The sequence below is a fragment of the Crinia signifera genome, chromosome 3, assembly GCF_055691185.1.
Source record: "Crinia signifera chromosome 3, ASM5569118v1, whole genome shotgun sequence".
Taxonomy (NCBI): domain Eukaryota; kingdom Metazoa; phylum Chordata; class Amphibia; order Anura; family Myobatrachidae; genus Crinia; species Crinia signifera.
Genome location: NC_139219.1, coordinates 287,193,679 through 287,204,987, shown reverse-complemented (window position 1 = coordinate 287,204,987; position 11,309 = coordinate 287,193,679). Strand labels below are relative to the sequence as shown.

The 11,309-nt window shown below is 43.7% G+C and overlaps 1 protein-coding gene across 3 annotated transcripts in view; it reads right to left on the bottom strand.

Annotated features, from left to right (window-relative positions):
- Window positions 1-5,388: 5,388 nt before the first annotated feature.
- Window positions 5,389-11,309, bottom strand: part of LOC146064653 (apolipoprotein L3-like) — a 66,589-nt gene continuing 60,668 nt past the window's right edge. For all 3 annotated transcript variants that reach the window (XM_083178411.1, XM_083178412.1, XM_083178413.1), the window contains one exon: window positions 5,389-7,276. In XM_083178411.1, coding sequence (XP_083034537.1) covers window positions 6,512-7,276 — 765 coding nt within the window. In that variant the 3' untranslated portion in view covers window positions 5,389-6,511. The remainder of the gene's footprint in view (window positions 7,277-11,309) is intronic.

The following is an 11,309-nucleotide window of genomic DNA, read 5'->3' as shown; positions in this document are numbered from 1 at the left end:
GTTGCATGTGGTACAACCCGCACAGCGGAAACAGCCAGGTTTCTTGGTATACAGCCATGTGTTGGAGGTTTGAGGGCTCGGGCTCATTGTTGGTCGCATCAGGATTTGCTTGAGGTTGGGGCCTCTCTTGTTCGCCATCATCGGGGGACCATGGTGTTGTAATTTTAAGTTTTTGTCCGATGATACAAGGGGCCAATGTTTGGTGAGACTTTTTTGTATGTTAGCTGATGCATGATTGTATGTGTTAACATATAACATACGTGGAGCTTTGCTCTGCGTTGGTCTCAAACCCTGTTCACGAATTGTTACATTGTGTCTAGCTTTCTTCAAGCATCGTTTTAAGTTGATGGGTTGATAACCTCTTTCCAGAAAACGGCAAGTCATCTCTTGGATTTGGATTTCCATTTGTTCAGGTTGAGTGTTGTTGCGGATCACCCGCATATATTGGGAGACAGGCAAGTGCTCTTTAAGAGCTTGTGGATGCTGGCTAGTAGTGGATAAGAGCATATTCCTGTTGGTATCCTTCCTAAACAGGCAGGTATGGATCCTCTCAGCTGAGAGTGTGACTTTGATGTCGAGGAAATGGATAGACTCTGATTGGATATCATGTGTGAAGCGAATTGGGCTGTTCAGCGCATTGAGATGTGCAATCATTGCTTCCAAATTCTTCATGGTGTCTGTTCATAGAACAAAAACATCGTCGATGTATCGTTTATACAGCTTCATTTTGTCCCCGAAGCGTGGCAAAATATGCAAATTTTCGTAGTCGTGCATGTACAAGCATGCGTAGGCAGGGGCTAGATTAGAGCCCATGGCGGTGCCTGCTAATTGGATGTAATATTTACTACTGTACAATAAATGGTTGCAGGTTAATACCAGAGTTGCTAGGTCCAGTAAGAAATCTGTGGGAGGTTCCAAGTACTCTCTTCGTTCAAGCGCATTACGTAGTACTCTTAATCCGTCCAGGTGTGGTATGACCGTATATAAAGAACTCACGTCCATAGTAACTAGGTAACGTATGTCGGAGGTGTCTATAACCTTTAATTTGCTGATGAAATCGTTCGTGTCCTGGATATAAGTGTTGCCTGATGTCACAAGGGGTTGGAGATGGTGGTCAATGAAAATGGCTAAAGGTTGAAGGAGGGAAGCACGAGCAGAAACGATGGGCCTACCAGGTGGGTTAACTAAAGATTTATGGATTTTGGGTAAGGTATAAATAATGGGACAGATGGGGAAAGGTACGGTGAGAGAGTCAAAATTTGCTTTTGTGATCCATTTGTTGGCTAAACCATTAGAGAGAACGGAGTCAACCTTCTTCTTGAATTCAGGAATCGGGTTATGCGGCACTTGCTCATAGGAGTTAGTATCCGATAGCTGTCGTAGAATCTCGTTGTTGTATTGTGCCCAATCCTGAATTACCACAGCTCCGCCCTTGTCGGCTTGTCATATAACTATGTTGGTATCTTGTTTCAGGGTTTTCAAGGCTGTTCTTTCTTCTACCGACAGGTTGTTGTACTTTGGCTTGCTTGAAGACTGCTGGGTGTCTTGTTCTACCATCCTAGTGTAAGTTTTTATACTAGGGTTTGACGACAAAGGATCAAATATTGAGGGAGGTTTAAATTTAGATTTTTGTTCTGTTTGGGTATTACCGCCAAACTGTTCGTGCAATCTAAGTTTCCTACCAAACTTGTACAGATCTATGGTAGCATCAAATGGATCGTGGGGGCAGGTGGGGACGAAAGAGTCCTTTTGCAAGTAATGAAATCATAGGTTTAGTGAGTGTGAGTTGAGACAAATTGAACACTAAATCTTTGCCTGTTTCCTGTTGCGTTTTCCCAGTTCCTCCACGGCGGGGATGTGGTCTCCGCCTCTTCCACGTGGGGGGCGATTGGGCCGGCCTTTGCTTTTTCCACTGTCTTGATCTAAAAAATCGGCCTGCGGACCAGAATGCTCGTTGTCGGAGGCTGAAGTTGAAGATCCCATGTTAAGATGGTAAGGATTTCTGGGGTTATACTGACGTCGAGGTCTAGAAGGACGTTGTTGCCGACAGGAGCCCTGTTCACCGGATAACCAGCTATAAACGCTGTGGTTTTGATAATCACCAGTAACTATGGTCAATTTGTTGCGTTTGAATGCCACCAATTCCCTTTTGTACTCTTCAACCTGTGTCCTTATCTTCTCAATGAGATTGCACGATTTATCACTCTTGATGGTAGCTAGGTGAGCTATCCCAAAAGAGTCTGTCGGATTTCACCTTTTTGAGCTCTGTGCCAACCTCTTCTACAACCAGTAGCATGAGGTCAAAAGAACATTTGTTCAAGACCCCACACCACCGGCTGCAGAATGCTGGGTTGTTACGCCCTATGGCAGGGATATTTGCCACACGAAAACCACGGGGAATGAACTTTTTCCTATGGTATTCCGAAAGGAAATGGCCGCGCAGAGCAAGGTCAGTTTCCCTCTTTTTTAGTTTGAGTAACCGCTGGTAAAGGTCAATGGGCGATTCGGTGGGAAGTGCATCAAAGTCTATTTGATCAAAGAGGACTTTGTCCGCATCATCGTCGGTGAGGGATATTATCCCGTGTTCTGCTTGGGACAACAGATTATCATCCAGGAAACCGATTCCACCAGTTGCCATAGCTTGGTTAGATATTTGTTAGGACTGGAGTTTGGCAAATGAGGTAAAGATGCTAGATAGAAAAACAATCTTATATTTTCTGTTTTATCGTGGAACACTCTTATAGGGAGTCTTGCAGAATGTGAAACTCCTTGAATGTGCAGAGGGACAGGAAAAACCCAAGCAACTACGCAATGTATATAATAACACTGTTATGAGTTTATATCATTAAACACATAGAATACACAGAAAAGTATACACAAAAAAGAAATTGAAGTGAAAAAAGAAATTGAAGTGAAAAAATCAAAAATCAAAAAATAGAGCATGAAGAAATTCGCTTAAGTCCCAAATGGAATGCCGCAGTCTCAAGACAGGTCGCGAGCCTGACCTAGAGGACTGATCTGTGGGTGTGGGTGTCAGATCAAAGATAATTGTTAGTAACCTAACAACATCAAATATAGTTCGAGGAAATGACCGCACTCTCACTCATACATTTGAGTATCACAGGGGTGCGCATAAAGGGAACAAACGAAGTCCGTGCCTTTAAATATAGAAAAGTTCTCCCGGTTGGGAATGTGCACTCGCCAATATATCACAGAGACTTGCTCAGGTAAAATTCAAAGTGGTCTTTATTTTCATATGGAGATATCCGTATCTTTTGCCAAAATATAGCCCCCGTCTATTTAAAACAGGTGGACAATGCTAACAGCAAATCTCCTATTAGGAAGGTAGAACCCGTACCGAGGTGTTCCTCCGGTGTGGGCTGGCTACCACAAGATATATATCAAATAACCACTGGCACAAACTGCAGGCACTTGTAGCTCACTCACGGGACCTCTCAATGCTCCAGGAGCATGATGTCAATTACAGAATCCAGCGCCTTTGAGCAAAAGCAGCCACACAGCACGATCCCCACTGATGAAGTCATATGACGAAACGTGTAGGGGCGTGGCCTGTGTGACGCATTGAGTGCCGCTGGAGATCGTGCTGTGTGGCTGCTTTTGCTCAAAGACGCTGAGGTGCTGGGTTCCGGAATTGACATCACGCTCCTGGAGCAAAACCAAAATGTATCTACAGGAAGGCACCAAATTTAAAAAGCAAGCTATTAAATCGTGCATTACCTCTCAAAACGTTGATTTTTAGAATCAAGTCACATGGTTTTCACAGAAGTGGCCATTGTGTAGGATATATTGACATAAAAGGAGGAGCCAAAACGACTGAGATGAAGATTAATGGTATTACTGCTGCTATCTTTTTTTGCGCACTTTTATTTTTTTCACTATTCTTTTGTAGGTATTACCAGACATTTTTCACTAATGGCTAGTTGTGTATACAGCGAACACGTAGCTTTTCTTGTCGTGTACACACACACACACACACACACACACACACACAAAAGTTCCTATGGAGGTGATGCCAGATTTTGGGTAATTTACTGTAGAAAGCATTGACAGTGGGGGCTGATTCAGGTACAGATGCAGCTACAGTGTCCTCATAACCTGTTGCTTCAGTTTTGTAAATAGCCCCATTCAGTGTGGCAATTTTTTCTCAAAATGTGCATCTTACTTAAATAGAACAACTGGAAGTTTGAGGTGTGACATTTGTTCCCCTGTGTGTGAATGAGGTTGAACCTACTGTGTGTGTGTGTTTGTGTATATATGTGTGTATGTATGTGTATATATATATGTGTGTGTGTGTGTATATGTATATATATATGTATATATGTATATATATATATATATATATATATATATATATATATATATATATATATTATCTTATTGATGCTTGGTGTATGAGGACATGCAGTACCTATATAGCTGCAGATGCTTCTTACAATTATCATTAGACCAAGCTAGCACTTAAAATGGAATTGCAGGCTGTGCATATGCAGCACCCTACATACACACCTTGAATGGCCACTTTTCTGCATGCGTGGCCAAGCTCCATTCCTTGGCAACTGCCTTGCTAATTTGTCCCACCAATTAATCTGGCAAGTGGGAGTATCATCGGAGTGCCTTGGGCATTCCCAGACTTCTGTTCTATTTTGGGCAGAAGAGAATCTAGTTTCTGACCGATCTTTTGTACTGCAAGTTCAAAATTATACCGTGTTCTCACAGCGAGTGAGAACTACACAGCTTTTACCCGGCATTAAAATGCGACGGACCCCCGTTTTCACTGCTAGGCAAATTCCCAGGTGAAAAAGTTCGACCCGGTAATTTGCCTTTTTACACAGGTTTTTTTATGCAGTGAGAACGGGTCAACCCGTGTCTGCATACCCGGTTCTCATACACAGGTAAATAGAAGGTGTATGAGATCCGGGTATATGACTTGTACGCACTGCAAAAAAAACTGTGTTAAAAGGCAAATTTCCGGGTCGACATGCTAGACCCGGGTATTTGCCTGCAGTGAGCACAGGGTATTAGGGGCCTATTTGCCAATGAGTTTGTCTTTGTAAAACTCATTGCGAATGATAAACAGTGCTCCAAACCAATCAGCTCCCAAATGTCATTTTTCAAACTCGTGAGTTAGTAGCTGACATTTATCATATGCAATGAGTTTTAAATAACAAAAAGCTCATTGGTAAATGTGCCCCCAAGTAGTAATACCAAACATGTTCCAGGACCCATGTGTATTCTTTGTCAGGGGAATGGGACCACCCAATATCTCTTATCAATCACCTTTGATGTCAGTCAGAGTTTCAGAGTATTTTCAATAGGTTGAAGAACAGAAAAACACTTGACACGTGTGACTATAATATAAGTCTGCTCTGACTTTTGGGCCCCTTAGCCCTTTATTTATATAAAGCATGTAAAGGGTATGGTAAGTTTAACAGCCTATCATCAAAATAGAATAGATAGAATTCCTTTATTCATCTTACAATGGAGAAATTTGCAATTGTTACAGCAAGGTTCAAGTACAGATAAGAGTAATAGCATAATATTAAGAACACACATGATAAGATAAGATCCAAACAAAATATAGGAAGTTTTCAGTAAAAGCTAAATATTGCTGGCATATATCAACTTTTTTAGAATTCGGTACATTTCCTGTGGTTCGGTCACATTTCCTGTGGTTCGGTATATCTGGTTAGGTGTTGTCACTTCTTGTAAATGCATTCAGCGAGCGCCTGTGTGGTCAGAAGAGCATCCTGTCTCGGGATTCAGTTGCTTTAAGGTCGACACAGGCAATAGGTCAACATGGCTAAGGTCGGAAGGTAGACACAAGCATTAGGTCAACAATGGGAAGGTCAACAAGACTTTTTTTTTGTACCGACAGGTGGTATTTCATACCCTACCATCCACCAAGGCGTGGAGGGAGATTATAATAGTGTAAATACAAAAAGGTTTGGTCTTCTCAATGCGCTTCACCTATGGGTTGCAGCTATTTAGAAACACCAGGAACTTTCACCAAGTACCAGCAAACATTCACAGACAATTAACAATGTGTTCTAAAAATTAGCGCCACCCAAATGTAAATCATACACCTTGAAAGTATATCTTATATCACACTTTCCTCTTAGGGATTTTTATTCTTTCTGATTTCTTCGTCTTTAATCTGAAAAAAATTCAAAGAAACCAAAGATGGTGCAATATTGCCTGTACCAGATGTAATTTTTATTAATTAGAATTCACACTCATGTGCCTTCAATTAAATAAGCATATCACTCCATATAAGTGGAAGTCAGACATCTTTAATCCTTGAAATCCTTGACGGTAGCACTGTAAAGAACTTCAAATATAGACAAATAGTGCAATACAGTTTCATATCAACACATAAAATGTATTCATCAAATGCACTCACAATGCAAAAAAAGAAAATCGCGTATCACCATAATAGTATGGTATCCCAGATTAGATAGATTGGAGATTGGAAGTGAGCCCAGATCCCAATCTATATCTGTAATAACAATTTGGCACTTTCAATCTGCATTTCATCTTGTTCTTGGAGACCATCGACTGTCTCTTGTAGGTCATGAGCAATCTCTTGTATCTGTGCAGCCGTCTCTGTTCTAGCCCCATTGTTCAGTTCTATTGCCCCTTTTACAATAAAAGCTGTGTCAACCATTATGAAGAGTGCAGCAAACACTCCAGAGGCAACCCTAAGTGCCTGAGCCCCCTTCGCTACTATCTGGGTGCCTCTAGTGGCAGTAGCAGTCAATCTGCCCAGTTTAAGCAATCTGCTTACTTCTACTGCCACGAATGCCCCCCTCCCCCCTATTTTGCCCATATTTCCCATTTGTTCCACATCAAAGACCTTCTTAAGATCTTGAAATGTACATTCAATATTTGTATTAATCTCTTCTAGATTAGCCAGCTTCTGATTAATATCCTGAATAATCTCTTCTACTCTGTTGCATTTATTTTTGATATGTACAGAATCGGCTATAGAAGCTGCTGCCCCTGTGACCCCTCCAGCCACAGCCACCCCAACACCAATGGCACTGAAAGCCAGAGACGCACCCAGGGTTACAGGGGCCAGAGCTAGGCCTACAAGGGAGGTGATTCCGCCTGCTATTCCAAATGAACTTCCTGCCACACTGGCAATGGTGGCTCCTTTGTGGAACTTGTCTATGTCCTCCGCGATACTCAGCAACTCTTCAATGCAGTCTTCAAACCTCTTCTTCGAAGCTGACAATTCTTCAAAATATTGCATTATCTGTTTGTGATAAATTATAAAAAATAGGGATGTTTAGAAAACATAATCATACTTGACTGCCTAAGTAATACATTTTAGAACATTTAATACATGATAGATTCCATTGCAAAAATAAAATATTAAAGGGTATTATTTGAGTTAATGAAATGCCCCATTTTCCAGGGCCACACTTGAACTGGTGGTGAGTGCAGTATGCAATTGCTTACGTGCTGCAACAAGTGTCTATACCAGAGGTGGTGCTATAGCACAGTCCAAACTTCAAATAGGGGAGCTTAACCAACTCCGGGGCAAACGCAGGATTTCTAAAGGGGTTTTTCCAGATGGGATGCGGTCAGGACGCCAACATTCACATACCAAATCCAGCATCACAGCTGCCATGGAAGAGATCACAATGCTGAAGCCGGAATATCGAAAGTACTCATCCCAAGCTTAAGTACAGACGTTCTTATCAGCTGCGCCAGTGCTAGATTTCTGGTGGCTGGTGCGCCGGGGTATTTGGATGAGTGAGGGTGTCAAGAATGGGGTGCGCAAGCATCTCAGGTGCACGCATGCCACATTCGCTGGAAAGCCTCTGCAAGGCCCAGCTAAATGAGTCTGACTCTATCTGTATGTAGAGGTGGGTTAGGGTCAAGCTGGGGAAGGGGGGTTAGATTTAGGCACTAGTGGGGGTGACGACTTAGGTTTAGACTGTGCGGATAGAGTTAGGCACATACAAGGTGATGTATCCAGAAAGCCTCTTTTTTAAGTATGGCAAGACCATGATCTCCACCTCAAGGAGAGGGTGGGATCCAATCTATTACCATGTATCGCAGTGTGGATACTTCACCTGGATACCGTATCGCCGATAGGGCTCAATGAAAAAAAACTGCTTAAATATGTTTGTGATTACAAGATGAACTTTAGGTCCATGGTGGTGTGTTACCATGCTCTGTAGGATTTATCATTGAAATTATATATATGTACAGTATTACTTAATGATATAATGTATGACCCCCCTGGCTCGGTACACCAGCAGTTGCCCAAGAATGCTAAAACCCTAGATCGATGGTCCAATCGGGTGGGTACTTGGCATCTGAAGAGCTCCCAATGTGTACATTTGTTTTTAAAAGAGTGTTCAGAGCGATCTTAATAAAATAGACGAGTGGGCAAAAAAGTGGAAAATGAGGTTCAATGTGGATAAATGCCAGGTTATGCATCTTTGGAAACACAACCAATGTGCTAGCTATAACCTAAGCGGGGAGGCATTGGGGTAATTCAGAACTTGAAAAGGACCTAGGAGTCCAAATAGATAACAAACTGGGGTGTAGTGCTCAAAGCAACAAATCAGGCCAACAGGATACTAGCATGCATAAAATGGGGCATGGAGACTAGGAACACAAGTGTAATTATGGCACTGTACAAAGCATTGGTTAGACCACATCTTAAATATGGAGTACAATTCTGCTCTCTCCACAAACATCAGGAGAGTACCTCCATTCAATCAGAGGGTAAACTGATCATATGAAATTGGACATTGCTTGAGCTGGATGCAACCGCCACCAAAGAGACTTTCCATAATTTCTGTGCGGGACTGGTAAATATAAATGCCTTGCATATGAGTTAAAACCAATTGATGCCTTAATTCAAAACCATTCTAGCCTCATACCAGATGTTGCGAGACTAATTGATAAGCAACTTTATGTTATGTGTTGTACGTCTTTTTGTACTGTATGTGATTGTTTATGAAGTGCACTTCTCAGTGTTCATATATGTGATTTTATGGTACTTATTTCCTAGCACGGCACCCACGATCTAGATCAGGGGTATTCAACCCATGGCAGTGGCCCCCTGCCCGCCATGCACAGGATTTTTTTTTTTTAAGTAAAAGAAAATGCTGCCGAGGGAGGCAGTGTAATGGAGTCCCCTTGGGTGCCGCCTACCCGATTTCCATTGGCTGCAGGCAGGGCAGAGGAGTGGATCCAGTGCGGCTGAGGGAGGAGGAGGCACGTCTGGTCACGAGCTGGGGAGTTGGGACCCGGCAAAGCTGCGGGAGGAGGAGACGCAGCTGGCGGGAGCAGGGGACCCGGCACTGGAACTGCAGGAGGAGGAGGCACAGCTGGCGGAGGGGACCCGGTGAAACTGCAGGAGGAGGCATGGATGGTGGAAGCAGGTGACCCGACAAAGCTGCAGGATGAGGAGGTACATCTGGCGGGAGCAGGGGACCTGGCAAAGCTGCAGGCATTACTGGGGGCATTGTGTGTGGGGCATTACTGGGGGCATTGTGTGTGTGGGGCATTACTGGGGGCATTGTGTGTGTGTGTGGGGCATTACTGGGGGCATTGTGTGTGAGGGGCACTGCTGGGGCATTGTGTGTGAGGGGCACTGCTGGGGCATTGTGTGTGAGGGGCACTGCTGGGGCATTGTGTGAGGGGCACTGCTGGGGCATTGTGTGAGGGGCACTGCTGGGGCATTAGGTGAGGGGCACTGCTGGGGCATCATATGTATAAGCAGGAGTACTGCTGGCATTATGGTCTGTGGCATAATGGGCATCAGTGTGGGGCATATTGTGCAATGGGCATAATTTTGTGTGGATTAATGTGTAATGGGCATCACGGTGCGGCATAATGTGTAATGGGCATTATGGTGTGTGGCATAATGTCTAATGGACACTATGGTGTGATGCACAATGTGTAATGGGCATTACGGATAAACAGTGTAACAGTGTATATTGATTTAAGTAGCCTTTCATTGTTTGGGTTTGATCTGTGCGGCATACTATTTCACTGTGTGGGCCTTCATGTTTATATGTCATTGTGCAGGCTTCAGTCAACTTAAGCATGTGAGGACAACGACCATTCCTGCGGTAACCAATGTCTGGTCATGCAGGTTGCAAAAGAGGTGTCCGGTAATTGTTTTCCTGCTAGTTCACACTTGTTATAATTAGACCACGCCCCTTATAATTAGGTCACACCCATTTTTGGGAGCGCGCCTACGGCGCGTGCAATTTATTCAATATCAAATTATATATGGGGGGGGCACATATTTTACGGTTTGCACTGGAACCCAAATTGGCTGCTGATAACTATTAGTGTGTGTGTGTGTGTGTGTGTGTGTGTGTGTGTGTGTGTGGTTATGTGCTGAGTATGGGCGGCTGTGCCAACTATCTATGAAGGACTGTGCTGATATAGGGGAGCTGTGATTCTATGGGGCTGTCCGAAATTCTATAGGCGATTTTAGTGGCCCTCGGGCTTCACTGGATTTGTTTAGGTGGCCCACGCTGTCTTAAAGGTTGAAGACCCCTGATCTAGATTGTATGTGTCGGGACGATATCGCAAGCATTGCATGCATCTTATGTGTTTGTGCATGGACGAGATCGAGGAGATATACAATCTATACAATTGAAAAGATTTTTAATTGTATGTACAATATCGCATCTTATGGATCTCATCTTATGGATCTCATGGATCTTATGCATCCATAAGATCCATAAGATAAAAGATCCATCAACACCAACCCGAAACGTGGCGAGCGCAGCGGCGGTATGCATCCTCCGACCTTTTCATACCCCCACTATCCACGTCGGCGTGGAGTTGATTTTATATAGTGTGGCGAGGGCAGCGAGCCACCGAGCCCGAAGCGTGGCGAGCAGACGTGCATTACTTCACAGGTATTACGCATCCCCTTGGGTGGCTCGCTCCGCGCGCCACACTATATAAAATCAACTCCACGCCGACGTGGATAGTGGGGGTATGAAAAGGTTGGAGGACGCGTGCCGCCGCCCCTCGCTGTGCTTGCCACGCTTCAGGTTGGTGTTGATGGATCTTATGGATGCATAAGATCCATGAGATCTATAAGATGCGATATTGTATATACAATTAAAAATCTTTTCAATTGTATAGATTGTATGCCGTGTATTGTAAGTTACCTGCCAGTCATAGCTTATAGTTCCTAGTGCTGTGTGCAAGTCTGTTTGGTTTAAGCTCCTATGGTATCCTGGTACAGCCCAGTAAACCCCAGCTAGCACCCCTGCCGAGCGTCCAGACCCTGCCTGGCT